The sequence below is a fragment of the Gopherus flavomarginatus genome, chromosome 4 (assembly GCF_025201925.1).
Source record: "Gopherus flavomarginatus isolate rGopFla2 chromosome 4, rGopFla2.mat.asm, whole genome shotgun sequence".
Classification (NCBI taxonomy): domain Eukaryota; kingdom Metazoa; phylum Chordata; order Testudines; family Testudinidae; genus Gopherus; species Gopherus flavomarginatus.
The window spans coordinates 2,979,000-3,000,165 of NC_066620.1; the positions used below are offsets into that span (position 1 = coordinate 2,979,000).

The 21,166-nt window shown below is 45.2% G+C and overlaps 1 protein-coding gene and 1 long non-coding RNA gene across 4 annotated transcripts in view; one reads left to right on the plus strand and one right to left on the minus strand.

Moving 5' to 3' along the window:
* The window catches only part of POLR1B (RNA polymerase I subunit B), a 34,199-nt gene extending 16,446 nt beyond the window's left edge, over positions 1–17,753 (plus strand). For both annotated transcript variants that reach the window (XM_050951190.1, XM_050951191.1), the window contains 8 exons: positions 6,287–6,458; positions 7,266–7,547; positions 8,153–8,286; positions 8,769–8,939; positions 10,110–10,266; positions 12,889–13,085; positions 14,010–14,263; positions 16,081–17,753. In XM_050951190.1, coding sequence (XP_050807147.1) covers positions 6,287–6,458; positions 7,266–7,547; positions 8,153–8,286; positions 8,769–8,939; positions 10,110–10,266; positions 12,889–13,085; positions 14,010–14,263; positions 16,081–16,963 — 2,250 coding nt within the window. In that variant the 3' untranslated portion in view covers positions 16,964–17,753. The remainder of the gene's footprint in view (positions 1–6,286; positions 6,459–7,265; positions 7,548–8,152; positions 8,287–8,768; positions 8,940–10,109; positions 10,267–12,888; positions 13,086–14,009; positions 14,264–16,080) is intronic.
* LOC127049900 (uncharacterized) lies at positions 5–20,742 on the minus strand. 2 transcript variants are annotated; one of them, XR_007774103.1, is made up of 5 exons: positions 20,690–20,742; positions 19,591–19,664; positions 19,292–19,399; positions 2,730–2,818; positions 5–1,670 (listed from the first exon to the last, which is right to left on the minus strand). It is a non-coding gene; the product is annotated as an uncharacterized LOC127049900 (long non-coding RNA). The 2 variants fall into 2 exon arrangements; XR_007774102.1 differs by lacking the exons at positions 5–1,670; positions 2,730–2,818 and adding an exon at positions 3,059–3,970.
* Between the last annotated feature and the right edge of the window lie 424 nt (positions 20,743–21,166).

Sequence of the window (21,166 nt, forward strand, 5' to 3'; positions counted from 1 at the left end):
GCCTTAAAGTGTTCAAAGCTGTGAGTGGCAGGAGAACCTTTAGATACATAGAAAAGAGAGCAAATCTGTGTCCAGAATGGGATATTTGAATGACTCGTATAAGAGGAGCTTGTGAGAAGGCAGCTGGGCTCTGGTGGATCATGCTGAGATTCAAGAGATCTAGGTGTTTCCAACTCTGCCCCGGTTTGCTGTGTGACCTTGGATATGTCCCTTAACCTTTCTGTGCCTGTTAGCCTGTCTGTGAAATAGGGATGATGCTCTTTGCCCATCCTCGTTTGTTAGAGCACTATAACACCTACAGCGAGAGCGAAATATTCTCCACTAACACACCACACACAGGATTCTCTCTCCTGAATTCGCATCTCAGCTTCCCAGCATAAAGCTGGCACCACTGCCTCAGTCAACACCTGTGCTGAGTGCTGCCGGCAGACCCAGTCTTACCCAGCTCAGGCCTGCATTCTAAGGATTTCACTTTTGAGTCACTCCAGGCCAACCTCGTGTCAGTTGTAGGACTGCAGGTATGTCTTTCATTTCCCAAGTGTTCAAGGAGACATCTGTAGGCAGATTTCAAACCCACATACATCACGGGACACTCAGGCAGCACTGATGTTGGATATGACCATTTGTACAGGACATCTTTCTACCACAAGTCCACAAGCCTGCTTTGTCCTTCTTCAAAACCATCTCTAGAAAGGAAAGCTCAGAAACTCCTAAGTATGCTAAGATGCATGGAGGCACCAGACATCATAGGACACTGAGTAGGATGTGCTGAGTTAAGTGCTTTGAGGTGGCGTAGCTAAGAGTGTATTTGGCTGCGTCGATACAGTGGAGCTGTTCTAATGCACCAAAAATAACAAGGAGAAGTTTGCATCAGGGCTGCAGTAAAGTGCACCGAATGATTGGAGAGCAAATGGCTGCACCAGAGCCCCAAAGTGCTGCCAGTTCTGGAAAGCAAGCACCAAAGGGTGCCGTGATGTCTGAACATTTTGGGAGAGGGCTGAGATACTGTTTGAATCAAGTGACCAAAGCACCAGTGGATGGTGTATTGGGACAGTAGTGTCAAGACACCAGATCCAAGACACATGCAAAAAAATATTTTTTTTAGTTAGATTGGCCAGGAAGGTTAGAAATATCAAAAGATCTACTTTGGGCTGATGTGTAGGGAACACCTTCCCCAGACTAGATAAGGAAGGAACTGGCTTGGAATGCATGGGCAGCAATACTAGAGTGAGTGTTGTGGCATAGGACACCCATTGGGGGTTGTGGTGGAGGGAGTTCTGCTGGCTTCATGCCCGGGGACACTGACCCAGGAGTGAGAATCCTGTGTGAGGAAGTCTATAGAGAAGCAGAATTAGAGGTAGATAATTTCTTCCTACTGAGGAAACGGTCTCAATGCAGTAGTAGTGAAGCATCAGGAAGAACTTTTCGTTCAACTGCCCCATGTTAGTTCTTTTTTTCCATTATAGAGGGAACTAGTCACAACCCCTCAATTTAGATTGACTAACACTTAACTTTATTAAAAGATTCTTATAACCTTTTTGGAGAAACTGATACCGTCATTGTTTGCAGCATCTAGGTATAAAGTGTTCATCAGTTCAGTCCCTTAAATCTCCATGGCACCCTGGTTTGCTGCCTGTCACATGGTACATTGCATGGCATATGAACCTTGACTGCAAGTGAGGGAGGAAAGGGTTAGAAGTATTAAGATGCTGCTGTTGTGGCTCTCATATGCTAACCTGAACTTGGCCCCAATCTTCTTTGGACAGCATGTAAGTTTGTGCCTCCGTCCTCGTCCTGTCCCTTAGCCAGCCATGGCCCAATGTGCTTAGAAGGCACAGTCTGGGGCACAGTGAAGCCCCTTAGCCAGCCATGGCCCAGTGTGCTGAGAAGGCACAGTCTGGGGCACAGTGAAGCCCCTTAGCCAGCCATGGCCCTATGTGCTGAGAAGGCACAGTCTGGGGCACAGTGAAGCCCCTTAGCCAGCCATGGCCCTATGTGCTGAGAAGGCACAGTCTGGGGCACAATGAAGCCCCTTAGCCAGCCATGGCCCTATGTGCTGAGAAGGCACAGTCTGGGGCACAGTGAAGCCCCTTAGCCAGCCATGGCCCAGTGTGCTGAGAAGGCACAGTCTGGGGCACAGTGAAGCCCATTCTTTTCACGTCTGCCCAGTGGTGCCTGAGCTGAAGTGCTTTCAGAAACCATAACGGGGGGAGTTGCAGGTAGCAGAAGCTATGGGTGCATTTGCTCTAGTAATCACTGGGGATTACAAATTAGAATAACTGTAGCTGCAAATACTCATTTTGTGTCTTTCTCTTGTTGTATAGGACTTGGTTCTTAACCAGGGGTCCAGGCTCCCGGGGGGGGGGGGGGGGCTGTGGGCAGGTTTCAGGGGGGCCACCAAGAAGGGCCAGCATCAGATTTGCTGGGGCCTAGGACAGAAAGCCTGTCTGAAGCCAAAGCCTGAGCAGCTTAGCCTCATGGGGCCTCTGTGGCATGGGGCCCCAGGCAATTGCCCTGCTTGCTACCCCCTAACACTGGCCCTGGCTCTTATATGCAGAAAACCAGTTTTTGTGGCACAGACGGTCCATGGAGTTTTTATAGTATGGGGGGGAGGGCTGGGGGTCATCTCAGAAAGGAAAAGGTTGAGATCCCCTCGTGTAGGAGACCTTTGTGCTATGTCTGTTTCAGAGCCCTGTAGAACTGAGGCATTTGCAATACTGGTCTGTTACCTGTTCATTAGCTCGTTCAGAAAGGAGTAGCCGTGCAAGGCGTCACAGCAAGGAGTAGCGTTTGCACAAACCATGATTGTTGGTCTCTTCTAAAAGACAAGGAAGGATGGGTTTGTAGTTAAGGCATTGGGCTGGGACTTGGGAGATCTGGGCTCATTTCTGGCTTTGCCACTTGATTTGTCGTTTAAATATCTCTTCACCTTGATTTCCCCATCAGTAAAATATATCTCACACCGTACAGCTCTGATGTCAGGTTTAGTGTCCCCCTCTGTCTACTGGCACAACTGACACAAATAATTCATAAAATTGGTTAAACGGACGATTCAAAATAGTCTAGATTGGTATTTTATTTCTATAGTATTTTATCTGATCTCAGAGCATTTTAGGGAGCCGTTAAGTATGTGAAGAAGCAACAACATTCTGGCAAATTTAGTAATTGTAATTTTAGAATCTTCACATGTGCAGTTGAAATAATAGATGTAAATTAACGGAGATAGAATCAGATGTATGTCACCAGGCTGGTGTGAGCTGGGAGCAAGATTTGCCTAGAACAGCAGTTGGTTCACTTATTCTTTTTTAATATTTTTATGCCGTCCTTGCAATGATGATTCAGAAATAAAAAATGAATCTTGACTATCAGCATAGGAGTAAAATATCAACAGTAATTAAGGAAATCAAGTCAATAAAATGCATTAATTTTGGAGCAGTTTACAGACTTAATAGGAATAAGTCAAATCAATTCAGGGTGGGGAAAATCCTCCATTACCATAAATCATTTCGGGATCAAGGGCAGCAATGAAGTCAGGTAAGAGCCTTTTCAGACCTTTTAGGTTAGGCAAGGAGTTCTCTTGTGCTGCTGAATGAACCTGGAGACAATTCTAGAACCATACTGACGTCCTTCACTTCACGCGTCGTCTCTGGCTTCTTAGATATACCATCTTCCTTTCCAAAAAGCTTTACTTTTCAGTAATCAGTTACAGTATACCATCAAACGCTGCAGACTTTTATATCTTCAACTCTCTGCTGAAACCCTGCTTCACCACACTTACAGCGTCAGCAACAAAACTGACATTCTCCAGCAATACATGTCCTCAGTTTTTCCTACCTTTCCCTCTGTACATCTCATCCCTTTACATGCCTGTCATTCTTGGTGGTGCCTTTGATTCTTTCCCTCTTTGGCAGATCCCTGCCCTCTGACTCCTCTTGCTCTGCGAGATCAAATGTGGTCTTGTTCCCTTCACCTTAGGGGAAAAAAAATTCTCAATTCCCACTCGCCTCTCACTCTCACTGTCTCCAGTGGGCTTTGCTCATGGTGACCTTGACTCCTATTCCTTCAGCTCGCACCTGGATCCCATTTTAGTTCAGTTCCTGTCCTCATCACTCCACCAGAACTGCCCCAACAAAGGTCACAAATGCCCTTCTCCTAGCTGAATCTTTTCCCACCTCTCTGGTGTTCCTCAGTGTGCTGCCTTCAGGCCCCTTCTCTCTTCCTTGTGCATTCTCATGGCAATCCCATCCATTCCCTTGTTTCTGATGTCCTTCGTCTCTTAGCCTTGCAGCTCCAGGGTGATCTTCTGACTCTTATCTCCACCCGCACTAGATCTTGTGAAGACTTGCTCTTTAACGTTACTTTCCCTTGCTTTATCCACCTGTGTGCTGCTCCTCTCCCCTTCTCTTCTCTAGTTTTCCTGCTTCTCACTTGTCCAGCTGTCCAAAATACTACTTCTGAAGTCATCTCCTCAAGGCTCCTCCTTGAATCACTGTTGGTTTACTGTGCAAAATTAAAGCTCGTTGTTCCTATCTTCAAGCCCCAACCTAATGTCCACAACTATGTCTCTGCTTTAATTTCTCCCTACTCCCCCTTGTGCTGCCCATCGGACTCCCCGGCTCTTGTCATACTATTCCTTCCATCCTTCATTCTGCTTTTTGCAGTTTGTTTTGTTGTCTCTTCACCTGGAATACTTCTCCTTATTTTCTGCTGCCTTTTCACCAATAGTTATTGGTTTAGGCCTCTTTTTGACTTGTCTGTTTTAGACTGTAAGCTCTTTAGAACAGATGTGTCTTACTATGCTTTGTAAAGTACCACATACTTCTGTGGAGCTGTGTGAGTAATCTATTAATAATAATAAAACAAAATAATTATGTCTTGCCCATTTCTGGGCCTTTCATCATTGTAAGTTCAATCATTGTCAGTATTTGGTCCTGCCATGAGGGCAGGGGACTGGACTCGATGACCTTTCGAGGTCCCTTCCAGTCCCAGAGTCTATGAATCTATGTAACATGGACGTAGTCCTGTTCTAAATGTACTCAGTGTAGGTCTACAAAAATGTCATGTGAAGCATTTATAATCCACAGTAAGAGCATGCAAGCCCAAAATATCCCAGTCTGTGCTGTCAGACTCAGTGGGTAACCCATACATATAACTAATTCTTTAGAGCATGTCTATTTGCCATATCTTTAAGATCTGCTTTTAGCATCCTTTTTTAATAGAAGTTTGTGTTTGCAAGAACAAAACTCCTCAGCTACTGCAGTGGCATGTGCCTTTGGAATTGAAGAAAAAAATCTAAATCCAAGGTGTTTAAAGGCTTATGATGTGTTCTGTTGAAGGAAGCCCCACCTGCACTGCAGGGAGTGGAAGAGCTGGGGACTGAGGTGGGCTGTCTGTGGTCAGATGGAATAGCTAGCCCTGAACCAATAAACCAGGCTTTCCTAGCGGGCTGCAGCCCTGCTCTGGCACAGTTGTGGAGGAGCTCACCACCCTTTCCAGGCGTGTTTGAATGACAATATATGATGTCTTTACCTTGAATGAGCGTGGCTGTATGCGGTGGATTTCTTTTAATAAAGAGTTGGAAGCAGTGGCAAATACCTTACTCTTCTCTGTTATCAGAATAGTGAACGTCTGAGCTCATTCAAGTACAAAAATTCCAACCCAAATGACCCTCCAAAAACAATCATCTAAAATGTTTATCATGTTGTCTGAGAAGCATCTCTTGGTGAGATAGATAGATATATAATAGCAGTTTCTAAAAACTTGAGCTTCGAAGTCAAATTATTCCTTCTTTGTAAGGCAGCTCAACCCTTTGCTGGTTGTCACTTCATCAGCATGTTCAATGTCCAGTGAACCAAAAGGTCAGATGTACTTGCAGTGATGACACATTTCAGCAGATGTTGAATTGTTGCAGAATAATACACTTGCGCTGCATATTGCATTAACGAACCACTTCACTTTTTATGGGTTTCTCCACATACTTAAGAAATTCATACCTGTAGTTGATAAATCAGGAGATGATTGCACAACTGGTGGATTTCACTGACAGTGTGCCATTCAGTGCTGAAATGGTATCATTAACATCATTCGGGGGAGGTGGGGATTAATCTAGAATGACAGAAATTAACAATGGGTAGTCTTATCTAATCATCTAAAGATCTAGTTCATCCTTTTGTCAATGTGGGAGGATCTGGACAGTATATTAATCAGTTACATCACATGCTTCAGACACAGGGCTGTTTCATGTTTTTACTTTCCTAGTTTAACACGTCTCATTTTTAAACCTTAGGAGAGGATGGAAGCTTGGTTGCTTTCTGTTAAAGTAGCCTTGGACAAAAGATCTCAGAAGACCAATATAACCATCAATTCAGAAAATATGATGAAGCTATTCAGCATGGGAATTGATGTTACAAGGCCATTTGAATATCTCCTTGCTACTGGTAACCTGCGCTCTAAAACAGGTAAATCTTATCTTGAACCTCATTCCATTCCTGTGAAACAATTTTAGATCTTCACAGAGAGGTGCTGATGGAAATACATTTTTTTCAAGCCTCTTCTCTTAAAGTATCATTTTGTCTGCTGAATATTTGCTCAAGTTGAATTCACGAAACTCCTTATGAACGAGAAGCTTTTTAACAAAAGGATTAGATTTTTCCTCAGACTTGGATCATATGTATATTAAAATACAGATACAGGATTTTATTAATATCTTTACATTTAGCATTGCTAAAAGAAGCCGCATTGATAGCTTTGAAAATAATGTCTGTTCTCCATAGAAAAGGAACAGCATGGTGTGTGGAAGTTCTAGCTACTTCTGTGTGCTCCCTCCCCTCTGAGTTAAACTGTCCACTAGAGACTGGGCTCAGACTATAATAGGCCAGAAAATTTCCAATGAGGTGAAACTTCAGTGAAAAATACGGAAACAAATTGATAAAATTTCCATGGAAAAAACGTCGTTTTGCAGTCAGCTTTGAGAGGGTTAACTCACTTCACGTAGCGCACCGAACAGGTGTGAGGAACTTTTGGTTGCTACCAATTTGAGCTGGATTTGACCCAGTGACCTGGCACGTAAAAGCTGTATCGCCCACTACCAGTCCACTGAACCCCTCACATGTTGATATAGCTTAATAAGCTGAGAATCTCCTTTGATGTCAGTCTTTCAGACTTCTGTGCATGAGTCTAATGAAGATGATTTATAGAATCGTATTTTGCAAATGTCCTTCATTAATATCAGCTCACACATTAAATCTGGCTTTTGTTTTTTAAAGGTCTGGGTATGCTACAAGATTCTGGGCTGTGTGTGGTGGCAGACAAGCTGAATTTTATTCGTTACCTGTCCCATTTTCGCTGCGTACACAGAGGTGCTGCGTTTGCCAAGATGAGAACCACCACAGTGCGCAAACTGCTCCCAGAATCCTGGGGCTTCCTGTGCCCTGTGCACACCCCCGACGGAGAGCCCTGTGGGCTGATGAACCATATTACGACTGTCTGTGAAATAGTGACGCAGTCATGCTACACTTTGTCCCTGCCACCTTTGCTCTGCTCCTTAGGTAGGTTCCATTGAGTTAATAACTTAAGAAAACATAGAGAAAACCACTGATGATATTCTCTGCAGGACCCCACAGACCGTGTCTTCACTGGGTATCATTAAAACAAAAACACTTCAACAAGACTAAACCTGCATTTTGGTTAATGACAAAAATATACATTGCTTCCACAGCACTGACATTTTTAAAATGTTGATTGAATAGCAATCCATTTACTTGGGGGTATTGAACTAATAAAAGCTGCAGACTGTAGAATGAGCAGGTTCATGTGTACAGAAAGAGAAATGCATAGAAATGTCTCCAAAACGTGTTGTCATTTGCACATTTATCAATTCACCAATTACTATTTAGTAAAAGAACAACTCATCTAAGCATTTTATTTTCTTGTTGTCATCAGACCACTTTTTGTTGTTTCAAATCTGGATATAATTCAGGCAGCATATGGAAAAATAGTGTATACCCGATATTTAGATTCTTAATATATGTAGCGGGCAAAGTAAAAGGTAAAGCATTTCCTATATGCTGGTCTAGAATGTTTCTAAGATCCTGAAGAGTGTTGGGGTGGATCTCTACTTTCAACGTTAATGATTTCCTTGGTTCTTTCCCAGGTGTCACTCCCGTTGATGGGACTCCAAGCCAACCCTATGCAGAGTGTTACCCAGTCACACTGGATGGCTCGTTAGTGGGCTGGGTAGAAAAAGATATGGCTCCTACGATTGCAGATACTTTCCGACACTTTAAGGTTGCCTTGTTTGATGTGACTTGACGTAAAAGCAGCAGTCTGAGTGTACTGTGCGAGACAGTATGCAGTGTTGTGCACCTGGAGGCTTGCCTCAGATTCTGAAATAATTTTTAACGCATCCCAAATGTTTCCTCCCTTCATTTTTGTGCCTGACCGATTCATTTGGTTTTATTTGAATTTTAAGAATTGAATTTTATCATGTTATTTAATTTTATATGACGATTCTTCTATACCTATTTATAAGGCATTGCCGCATCAAGGTGTGTGTTGGTGGTAGCAATTTAAAATGCAGTTGTTTTTCTCCAGTTTTGTAGAGATTTTGATGCAAATATATTTTAAAAAATATATGAAACAGTGAATTTGTGTAGCTACTTGTGTGACTTACGATTTTCATTTGGAGGGGAAAATAGGCTATTGGATGCAAAAAATCTTTATTTATTACAAGTTTTCTAACTAGCTTTTTTCTGTGCATGTGAGAATAGGTGATGCAAGAAAAGAAAATTCCTGCCTGGACTGAGGTAGTCCTTATTCCAATGACAGGAAAACCCAGTCTGTATCCAGGATTATTCATTTTTACTACCCCTTGCAGGATGGTTCGGCCTGTGAGAAATTTGGCCTTGGGAAAGGAAGAATTGATTGGTACTCTGGAACAGGTACTGTGCATGGGTCTGTCTAACGTGTTTGTTTATTACAAAGCAGTAGCCATTAGAGAAAAGTCTTTGATCCAAAAATAACACATACCTTACAAAAATATCTATGAAAGGAACAATGAAGGGGAGGTGGGAAGCTGATCTTGTCAACAAGGCAGTTAAGTTTGCTTGGGTGACCTTAGCGTTCTCTAGCTTTTTACTGGTGTGTATTTTGATAACCTTTGTGCTTGTGAGGGTTTTTACCCTTCAGTTACTGATGTGTGCTCTCAATATTAACTGTGCCTGAATGAAGGCTTTTGTGTAGATTACTTTCTTGTGTTCACCTACCCTGTCTTCTGGCATGACCCTTTGCTTTCAGAAAGAATGCTTACATAGTGACTTAAAAATGTGGAAAGGCTGGAGTAACTTCCCCCTTCCCAGTTTTACTTCCCCTCTTCAGGACTGGGAATTATATGAGAAGGGTTGTTTACGTATACACCGGGGTAGGCAACGTATGGCACGTGTGCCAAGGGTGGCACTCACACTGCCTGGGTCCTGGCCACCAATCCGGGAGGCTCTGCATTTTAATTTAATTTTAAATGAAGCTTCTTAAACATTTTTAAAACCTTATTTACTTTACATACAACAATAGTTTAGTTATATATTATAGACTATAGAAAGAGACCTTCTTAAAAGGTTAAAATGTATGACTGGCTCACGAAACCTTAAATTAGAGTGAATAAGTGAAGACTCGGCACCCCACTTCTGAAAGGCTGCCGACCCCTGGTATACACTGAGTGGGGTGTCTGAGTTCCATCTCACACTACAGCAGTAGCGTAGCTCTGGTGAGAGTGGCAGGACCAGGCTAGCTGCCCCAAATACAGTGAACCTGAACCCTGTGGGCACGTACTAGCATATGCTGCCGTTGCATGTGGTACTGCAGCCACGTTCCTGTGATTAGTGCTCTAGTGCAGATGAGAACTAGCATGAATATGTCCACGCAAGCTGAGAATCACATCCCTAGCTCAGGGCAGAAGTAGCTGTAGTTATGTTGGTTTTTGCATAGCCATCTTTAAGCACTGATACACTGAGTTATCAAGTAGAGCAGCTGGAGCTCGGAAAGTGATTGGAGACAGCTTTATTTACCTTTAAAAAGAGCAATTTGATAATTAAATTGGACTTTGCTTATCTCAGGTCTTCATGAACATTGCTGTCCTTGAGGATGAAATTGTGCCTGGCGTGACCACTCACCAGGAGCTCTTTCCTCATAGCATGCTGAGTGTGGTAGCCAACTTCATTCCATTCTCTGATCACAACCAGAGTCCCAGAAACATGTACCAATGCCAGATGGGTAAGTATTGTGCTTAATGTTGCCATCAAACAGTGCCCCAAGTTTCCGCATGCAGGAGGAAGGAAAAGAATCAGATCCTTGACTCCTTCATTCCCCTTAGCTTTGCAGGAGGGGAGAACCTCCAACAAACCTTAGGGGGCTGTTGGTTTCCTTCACAACCCCATGGGACTTGGGAGGCTCGTTAGTATCCCTTGCGAGCCTTGCAAAGGAAAGGACTTAAGAGTCTTCATTTCTTATGTGCAGTGCTGAGCTCTCTGGAGCTGATGTTCTCCAAGGTGAATTTTTGGTAGGGGAAGTTACTGTTACAAATTATAGTCAAAGGCACAAGACCTCAGCAGAGTCCAAGGAAATTGGGTTTATTTCTCTTTTTTTTTGCTATTAAGTGGCAAATATGGGTGTGTGCGTGCCTGCCTGCCAGCCAGCCACCTAGCCAGCCACCTATATGTTCAGGGATCCTAATTCAAGAACCCATCCTCCACTTCACTTCAGAATTTGAAGAAAATGTCTACAAAGAAATTGCTTAACCCCATCAGATTGATGTGACTCATGCCTGAAAGCATGAGAGTTTATATCATTTCTACACTTTGGGGGCTTATTACTGTCGGATGAAATTGTGTCTGTTCTCATTAAACTATGTAAATTCCTAACCCTTTTTTAATCCAACGAAGTTCTTGGTCTCTGTGATATTTATTGGCAATGAGTTCTACAGCTCAGTTATGCTGTGTGTGTGTGATCGATCTCCAAGTGTAGTGGCTAAGTTCAGGGGATGGCACGTGAATGGCCTGGACTTGTGCCGCACAGCTCTCCTTGAGGGACAGTTCTTGCAGTATCTCGCGGCCTTGGAGTGATATCAGCGCTATTATCTGCCTTTCATACCATTGACCATGAGGTGTGTGGACTTGTTTCTGCTCCATAGCAGCGATGAGTGGGATGCTCTGAATGGTCCTGGCCTTGCTTGCTGAGTGCCCTCAGAGGGTGGTGTGGCGTAACTGCTCCTCCCTGAGGCGTTCTCGTGTTAAACAAGAGGGGTGATATGTATGTGAGGCCATTGGGGGCTTAGTGATGAGGCGTGGGTTGCAATATGCTGCTAACAGACCGCTCTACATCTCCATGTCCCCTGACCTGGCCAGAGCTGTCCATTGTGATGCTCTGTGTCTGGGGGAGACTGGCACAGCTATGAGGGCTAACTGGCTGAAACTCCATCCCACACAAGATGGAGGTGTTGCAGATTGGTTGGGGGAAACAATTGGAAGATAGACCAGGAATAATACTGGCCATTTTGAGGTGTGTCTGCGCCATCTGTGGATCAGGTTTGCAGTCTGGGCTCCGGTAACACTCAGATGCTATTGGAAGAGCTGCCACAGCAAGATCACTTCTTTTCCCTCTCCCCAAAGCGTCACAGGCCTAAGAGATTGAGTCCATTTGCTTTGGATGCAGACCATGCAACTGTTACCCATACCTTTGTCACTTGCAAGGTGCTCTCTGGGAGGCTACATCTTAAATCTAGCTGGAAACCGCATCTGGTACAGAACTTGGCAGCCTCTGTGTTAAGCAGTGTGTATTTCGTGGTCATATTAAACTGGATCTCTGATCTGCACTGACAGCCTGTTGGTTTCTGGGTTGACTGTGTTGTTTTAGACCTATCAAGCCCTAAAATGGCCTGGCTTTAGGCCCCTCCCTGTGACATGCTACCACAGTTGTGGTTAGTGAAGGCACTTGAGCTAAAATTTCAGTGGTGTAAATGAGAGAGCGCAGCTGGCAGGTGTTGAGAGAAGAGGGAGGTTGGGGACTCCAGGTTGACTTTTGTTAGTGGAGTTTATTAAATGTTCGTTAAATCCCTGGTGCTGCTGGCATGGTACTATTGATGGGTGATTGCCGGAGTCTGCATGGTTTGTACTTTGAGTTTACCAAGGGCACTCACTGCTTGGGATGGGTGCTCTTCTCCGTACAACCCTAAGTAAAATCCTAATACAGCCCTAAATGAACAAGTGCTTCAAGAACTCAGAACTCCACCTTACGCCTGCTGGGCAGCAGAGACCAAGGAGTAAGGAATCGTGTCGGAAAGGTTTTGAAGAAACAGATTTGTAGCTCAGTCATTTTCCCATAGTCTTTTGAAAGTAGTAAAGTGAATAAAACAGCAACCCATTGTTCAGAAGTTGCATCGCTTATCAATATTCAGACCAGGAGTTAAAAAATATTTTATAGTATGAAAAATGTAGGACAGAAGAGACATAAGTGAAATGTCGCATACAGAAAACCTTGATTTGAATTTTTTATGGTAAGTGTGAAATTGACGTTCCATCTAGATATTTTAGCATTACTGTAAGAGGGAGAATATTAAAAATAAACCTTATGAAATGATAGGAATGGAACTGAATTACTACAGGAGTTTAAGTAGTAGTTTGTAATTTGTGATTCAGGAGCAGGAAGGAAAGTTCTTATCCGCATCAGTGCAGCCTTAAAATGAAAGCTTAGGAGGACTTTTTGGATTTGGGGAAAACATCAACTTGGTCTCCATACACAAGAGACTCTGCAGGCTGGATCAGGTTTATCCCTACCAAAGCCAGGACAAAACATTGTCATTTTTTGCCACTGGATTAATCCGGCTCTTTTTTGTTCTAGGTAAGCAAACTATGGGCTTTCCACTTCTGACTTACCAGGATCGCTCAGATAATAAACTGTACCGACTTCAGACTCCGCAGAGCCCCATGGTGCGCCCGGCTATGTATGATTACTATGACATGGACAACTATCCAGTCGGTACCAATGCAATCGTTGCTGTCATCTCCTACACGGGTTATGACATGGAAGATGCAATGGTAAGTCATTGAAAAGAAAATGGAATATTCTGCCTTGTCTGGTCGCATGGGGACTGGAGTTCCAACGTAAATTCTAAAACCCACTGGCTGTGTTGATTCTCAGTTAAGTCGTGAATTAAACATCTGTTTGAGTAATTGGCAAAAAAACCTCAATCTTAGTTTGCCACACAGCGAGCGCGCACACAACAGCAAGGAAATGAAAAGCCACCTAATGAAAAATCTACTGCTCCACTGACAGGCTGCACCCCCCAGCTCAGACTCTACTGTGGAGTGTCTGGGGAGCAGGTCTGCCTCATGGTGTGCTCTTCTCTGCCATTCGCCCCCTGGCTCTGCTGCCCAGTCTGCTTTCCTGCTGGTCTGGGGACTGCTCAGAAAGGCTGTGCAGCAGGGCCAGAGGGGCAATATCAGAGGATGGAAGTAGCAGTTGGTAAGAGTTTACTTGCCTGCTTTTGCTAGCGCACAAATCTCCCCATCTGGTAGAGAAGGGGAAATAAATCATTTTTTTTACATTTATGATGTGGCAGCTCTGACTGGCATCAGCCCATTGTGCTAGGCGCTGGCCTTGCCTCAGTTGAGAAGTGGGTCGGGTCTGAGCGGTCCCGAGTGGGAAGTGCATGTGGTGTTTATGGGATTGTGATTATTTTGGTGGGGGTGTGATTATTTAGCTAGAGGGATGTTTACAAAAAAAAAGTGGGTCACAGCAATATGTCAGTGCTTTCTCTGCCGAGGTTCAGAAAGCATCTGTGGGCAGAGGAAGGGGAATATAGAAGCCTCGAGGGAGTGACTGTGTAAAATGGAGAGACTGAAATCAGACATGAAGTGTTTTCATCGTGTTTAAAAATGATTGGTTTGGGTAAGTCAGCTTTGAAGCAGCCTCGCTGAAGGGACTCTTCTAAGACTGGTTTCTTGGCATGTTTTGTTCAGATTGTAAGTAAGGCTTCGTGGGAGAGAGGATTTGCACACGGCAGCGTTTACAAGACGGAGAGCATAGATCTTGCTGAAAAAATCAAACAAGGAGATGACAGTCTGGTGTTTGGGGTCAAGCCTGGTGATCCAAGGGTTATACACAATCTGGACGCTGACGGACTGCCGCACATTGGATCCATACTGCAATATGGGGACCCTTATTACAGCTACCTGAACCTCAGTACTGGGGAGAGCTTCATAACCTATTACAAGTGAGTTCAGAGCTCAGCTGTCCTGGTTACCGTCTCAGATGTAGAGTTCTGAGAACTGCTCTGACGTGCAGCCAGCACTGTAGGGTTTAGGAGTCCTTCTTTTGTTCCCTGATTGTTCCAGAGGATGAAAGCAGCTGTATCTCTTTTTATAAAACAATTCTCACTGGATGCATGCACTGTAGGGAAGAGTAATTAATATTGCAGATGGATTTCACACCAGTATATTGGCTCTCCTCTGAGCCCTGCAAGTGTTGAAAAGCTACAGATGCTTCTTCACAAAGCCAGGGAAAGACACACACACAAGGTAGGTGGGCTTATCACAAAATAAAACTGGAGCCAGTTCTGGTGAGGAGAGCTTGTGCGTATGAGAATCCTCACCTCCCATTCTCCACTACTCCTGCTGCAGCCATTCTGTGTGTCGCACTACGCTGCTTTCACACTCTGGGGCTTCTTTCACGAGAATTTCCTAAGGCACCTGAGTAAGATTTTTACAGGTGCTAAAGCAGCTGAGGAGCCTGAGTTCTGGTGACTTCCAGTGAGAGGTGCGTAGGACCTACGTCACTTTGGAAAATGGGAGCTAGGCTCGTGCATTGCTCAGGCAGTGGTTTTCAGTTACCACATTGCTGGGAGGTAGGTGGTATCCCTGTCTTACTCGTGGAGAAACCAAGGCACAGGGTCTGTGGCAGAGCTAGGAATAGAACCCTCCTGTCATGACACCCTGTCAGTGCGCTAGACAAGCACGCCCCTCTCCATGTAGGATCAGTGCCCTTCCCCTGTGTGGGTGGGTGATGGCCTCCTCCAGCTGCTGATCTTCCTGCCCAGAATGTTAAAGGTGACATGAAAAGGATATTTGAAAAATTGGGCTTATAAAAAAAGACCTAAAAGATGGTGGTTTTGGGGAGAGCAGGCTGGTTCTGCTGTTTGTATTATACCTTAGAAATATCAGAAATCTCAAGGTTTGTCTTCCTTTTTTCCCCTGGGGGATCCCAGAGATATTAGTGAGATTTGACCCCTTAAACTAAGGGGACAAAAGTGTTGAATCTTTTAACAACAAGAACAACTTTCCCTTTACTAAAATATTAGTTGCTGACGTTAAACAGCCATTAACAAAAACAAACATTTTTGAATATTTTGACAAAAAATGGCCTACCCCTTTCAAGTCATCAGCGCTCTCTGCGTGCTTGTGATCTCACTGTTTCACCAATTCTCTCTAGTCCTCTTAGGCTGAAGTCAAGACTAGACATGAATTTCTAAGGGAAAGGGGAAGAGAGGGCAAAATGAAAAGCCTTTTTTAAAAAACCACACGCACAACTTTCAGGTCTTTATAGTTCATGATGATGTCATAAAAATAAAGGGGCAAAAGTCTACTTTTTCTCATTTTCAGCTCACATTTAAAGTGTAAAGAAACTTACCAGGTATTGAAACTCAGCTTGCCCATCAATTCCCACAGTGCAAAGATTAGTTTTAATTGCTTCTTACTCTACATTGTTCACGGTGCATAAATCACAAATCTTTTAGAAATCCTAGTTTTGATTATTGTATTAGAAATGACTTGAGCAGCCTTTGAGGAACCCTCTTTTCAAGTGTAATACTTTCTAAAACCAACCCGAATGCTGTTTCAATCTCCATGCTTACAAAATGGCTTCTTCCTTGGGGAAATGCTGAGCTTCCCAAGACATAGCTTGGCTGTACTACTTACAAAGTCTCTTTCTAAAAGCAGTTTGAGATTCTCTCTCTTTCCAGACAAAAGTTCCTGGCACAGAGCTGCCAAGTTAACAACTTTGAAACTTTGACTTTCTTTCTTTTCCCCTTCCCAGGAGTAAGGAAAGTTGCATTGTGGATAACATCAAAGTGTGCAGCAATGACAGTGGAAATGGAAAATTTAAAAGTGTTTGCATCACTATGAGAATCCCTCGTAATCCAACTATTGGGGACAAATTTGCCAGCCGACATGGACAGAAGGGTATTTTGAGCAGACTCTGGCCAGTTGAGGACATGCCATTTACAGAGAGTGGAATGGTTCCTGATATTCTCTTCAATCCTCATGGCTTTCCATCCCGAATGACCATTGGAATGCTGATTGAGAGCATGGCAGGGAAGTCTGCAGCATTGCATGGCCTCTGTCACGATGCCACCCCCTTCACGTTTTCGGAGGAGAACTCTGCCTTGGAATACTTTGGCAAGATGTTGAAGGCTGCTGGCTATAACTACTACGGAACAGAGCGGATGTACAGTGGAATCAGTGGGGTGGAACTGGAGGCAGACATTTTCATTGGAGTTGTATACTATCAACGCCTGCGTCACATGGTTTCGGACAAGTTCCAGGTGAGGACGACAGGAGCCAGAGATAAAGTCACCAACCAGCCCATAGGTGGGAGGAATGTCCAGGGTGGAATTCGCTTTGGAGAGATGGAACGTGATGCCTTGTTGGCTCATGGCACGTCCTTCTTGCTGCATGACCGTCTCTTCAACTGTTCCGATCGGTCTGTGGCCCACGTCTGTGTCAAGTGTGGCAGTTTGCTTTCTCCTTTGTTGGAGAAGCCTCCGCCTTCCTGGTCCACGACGCGCAATAGGAAATACTACTGTACTGTGTGCAATCAGAGCGACACAATCGACGCTGTTTCTGTGCCTTATGTCTTCCGGTATTTTGTGGCTGAGTTGGCAGCCATGAACATAAAAGTGAAACTCGATGTGAACTAACTGAGGACATGAATAGCAATTCAAGTATTCTGGAAAAACTAATTTTTAAATGTCCAGATTTTTCTGTCAGACGATGTATTGACTCATATCTTGAAATCTTGCAAAAGCTGTGGGATTACTTTGATTTGTGTACTCAAACTGGGGAGATAATCTGCTAAATTACTTAGCAATCAAATGGAGAAGCGATACAGATCTCTTAATAGTCACTGTTAGCCCTGTAACAGTCCTCTCTGCTTGTTTCATATTAGCCAAAAATCTCTTTAGACAATCAGGTATGAAAACTGAGCAGTGCCAATGCTGTATTGGACTAGTGGGTTGGGAATTAAAGCATTAGCTCCTTTTCCCAGATACTGCATCTTGTAACTGTGATGGCTGTGCCAGGCAGGGGACGGACCACGGTTGTGCTGAAGAAGTTAAATAAAGTGGAATGTCCTTGAACACTGGAAGACCACCGAAAGTCTTTGTTAAAGGAGCAAACCTAATGCCTCAATGGCTGGCACAGTGTCCCTGTCATGTGCAGCCAGACAGGAAAAATCATTTCTTTGCCTATGTGAGAAATACATCTGCAGTGATTAAAAGGGGAAAACACTTGTGATTTGAAGGCAGGGCCCAAAGTCAGTGCATAGTAGAGTGGCACTGCTCTAGGAGGTGCTCTGGAGAGAGCCTGCAGCAGAGAGGCGCAATCTGTCATAGTGCCGAGAGTGCAATCTGCTCCATTCATTGGGGGGAGCAGATTGCTGCTTCCCCTGTGCAAGCCCCATTCTGCCAGCCCGTGTAAAGGGGGCAGGCTCTTGTTAGCCCCAGCCCCAGGGCAGCAGCACAAGTTCTTGCTCACCCCTCAGCAGCTACTTGGGCCATTCACAATCTGGGCTTTAAGTCTGATGACTTTCTGCTCTCTCTGCGTCTCTCAGTGTGTGAACAATTAACAGACTTGTTACCTTCACTTGGTGACAGGTTCTAGTCAGTGTCACTTCCTGGTTCTCAGTCCTAGCATAATTTGGGCTGCAAATACTGCAGCAGCAACATTTAAGTCTTGTCCCTTGTTTAATTTTATTTTTTATTCTGTGGAAATGTGACTCTGGCTTTGTAAAAGTTCATTTTTAACTAACCTAAACTTGTGGCAAAATAAATCTTTTTATATTCCAGATGAGAGAAATAGCACTTTATTCCAATCTTGGAAAAACTGTGAGATACCCTGCAGTATTAAATATAAGTAATAACTAAAACAAATTTGGTGATTTTGCTAAATATTATTGAGCGGTGCTTGAAAAATGTTAGTTGCAAGTTCATAGTATATTTCTAGCAATTATTGTAAAACTAAAGATGGAAAAATCATTTGTTGTAGTTGCAGCTGCAGCATGGTTTCTGTTTAAAGCTGAAATTTGTGACCTCTCGAAAATCCAAGTCCATCTTCTGTCAGTTCCTGGCCCAGGGTAGAATATGTTGCACGTTGGAGGACATTTGATCTAAGTGTTCCTGAAACACTGGTTGCCTCCCCTTAATGATAGGTTTTCAAAATTTCAGTTTTTCACTCCCATCTCTGCACAAAAAAGGTGGTGGTGTTTTTTTAATGGGGGCAGGCTCCGCCCTCCCTGATTTTCCATAATCCTCTCAGTGTTTAGATGTAATTATAACATTACTTAAATCTACAAATTTTGCAATTACATTTAAAAACCAGAAGGGTTGTGTGCGACTCACCTCTCAGGACTGACAAGCCCAGAGCTGCAGCTGCAGCATTGTTCTTCTCCACCGGTGCCCCTGTGTAGATCAGAGTTGTCTGCAGCCCAGCCCTATACACAGTGTGTACTATTTTGTTGGCCAGCTGGGGGAGGCTCCCAGGGTGGGGTTCCTGAGTCACGCTGGTCACATTCCCTGATGGGGACCCTGTCCCAAGCTGGTGCTGAACACAGGGCTGGCTGCCACTGACAAAATGAGACAGATACACCAAAAAACCACGTGAAGTGGTTTCCGAAGTGTGTGTGAACAAGTGAGGATGTGGCCAATGTCATGGTCAGACCTGGTCATGGCTATTTGTTACTAAATGTTACTTCAGCTTGTTACCACTGTGATTACTGTAACATGCACAGAAGTGAATCTGAAATGCACTGGAGACGAGGTGGGGGAGGGAATATCTTTTATTGGACCAACTTCTGCTGGTGAAAGAGCCAAGCTTCCGAGCCACACGGAGCTCGTGGTCAGCTCCAAAGCTTGTCTCTCAGCAACAGAAGTTGGTCCAACAGTAAATGTTCCCACCCTGTCCCCCTGGGACCAACAGAGCTGCAGCTATAGTGCAAATGACAATGGTGGATATCCATCCTAGGTACTTACCTGGTCCCACTATTGTAATATCTGATCACCTCACAACCTCTAAGGCTGTGGTTCTCCACCAGGGGTCTGTGGTCCCTTGAGGGGGGCTGCGAGCAGGTTTCAGGGGGTCTGCCAAAATAAACCAGAGCAGGGCCAGCATTAAACTCGCTGGGGCCCAGGGCAGAAAGCCAAAGCTCAAGCCCTAGTGCACTGGGGGCTGTGCAGGTTATCCAGCCAGCTGGCTGGTGGAGAGGCTGGGGCTGCGCAGGTTGGCCATGACATCAATGAAAACAAAGTACCAAGCCAGGATTAACACTCACCATGACACATGCGCATGCTTATCGAAGACACCCCCATGTCTAAACAAAATTGTTGATCAGCAACAAGTTTCACACTGAGTAAGTAAAACAAAAACAATCAGTTTATTTTTGTACCTATATTATTTTCTTTTGTATATTACAGGTGTGCGTGTTTAGCTGTATAACTACCAATTTAATACAGTTTTTCATCTGCTGGATATGCAGAAAAACAGTTGTGCAACAAGTGGGTTGTGGCATTTTTACAGAATGTTGTGGGGGCTTTGAAAGTGAGTCTGAGAACCCCAGCTCTCATGCATTTATCGTCTAACCCCTCATGCGGCAGGGCAGGGCTGTTATGTCCCCAGTGGATAGATGGGGCACTACGGGGGCAGGAACACCCCGGAAGCATGTTTGAATCACTGTCACTGTGGTTTGGTTTTGAGGAGGATTCTAGCTTTTAAGTGACTGGTGGAATGTAGGTCCCTGGGTGGTGTCCCCTGCACACCTAGAGGAGAGTCTCTGAGGATGGTGAAGTCTGTTTAGTTTGTACTGTTTGACCAAGAATCCTCCACAGATGCTGCTCGTCAGTCATTTCACATGGGTGTGAATGTCCCCATCTGCCGTGAGAGCCAGTTGAGACAGGTCCTGTTGTCTCGTTTCAGGCAATGAGCAGTATCTGACACGTCCTCTCTGCTCTAGCTGCCCCATCTCCCCAATCAGAACAGGCTTTAGTCTGAGTGGGGGTCTGCCTTCCCCAGCCTGACACCCAGTGGCTGCTTATCGGCACCTTCTGCCCCAAGAAAGGGGAGGTGGGAGGGCAAGAGGCCATTAGCCTATCACGTTTTTCCCTTTAAAAAAGCAAACCGGAAAGTCCTGAGTGACAACGAGCGGCAGGGCCAGGTGCAGCAGCAACAGCGCCAAACAGCTGCTCCTTGTCTGTGGTTGCAGCCAAACCACCTTCAGCACCAGTTCAGCTACCCTGCCCGCGGACACTGCAAGCAGTGGCTCTGTGGGGTACATCTGGCTTGAGTGCAAATGCTGCATGTTAGCAAGGCCGGGCAGAGCTGCCAAGCTCGAGCCAGTGACCTGCCCTTACGGAGAGCAGGCTCACCGGTCTTACTGCTGGTGCTGGGCTATAGCGAGTAACGGCCACTGCCACACCGCACTGTAACCGTGTTCTCTTGAAATCGCTTGATTTTTGTAATCTCTCCCAACTGGCTTCTCTCGCAGGCTGCTGTGTATTACCGGCCAGGCGCGCCGGACGGAGCGGCCTGATCTCAGGACTGGCGCTGGGCATGTTGGATGGAGGGACCTGATCTCAGGACTGGCGCTGGGCACCTGATCTCAGGCCGGGCGTGTCGGACGGAGGGGCCCGGTCTCGGCTCGGGGCGCTGCCCGTGTCGGCCGGAGCGGTGCTGAGCCCGAGCCCGAGCCCAGGGGCAGAGCGACGCTTCCAGCGGCCCCCAGCCGGGCACCCCGCACGCGCTCTCCCCAGGCCCTTCAGCTGGGCCCCGCACGGGGCAGGCCGGCTCGCCTCAGGGCTGCGGGGGCTCGGCCGGGCGGGCCCGCTCCCAGGGCTTGGGCCGGTGGGCCAGGC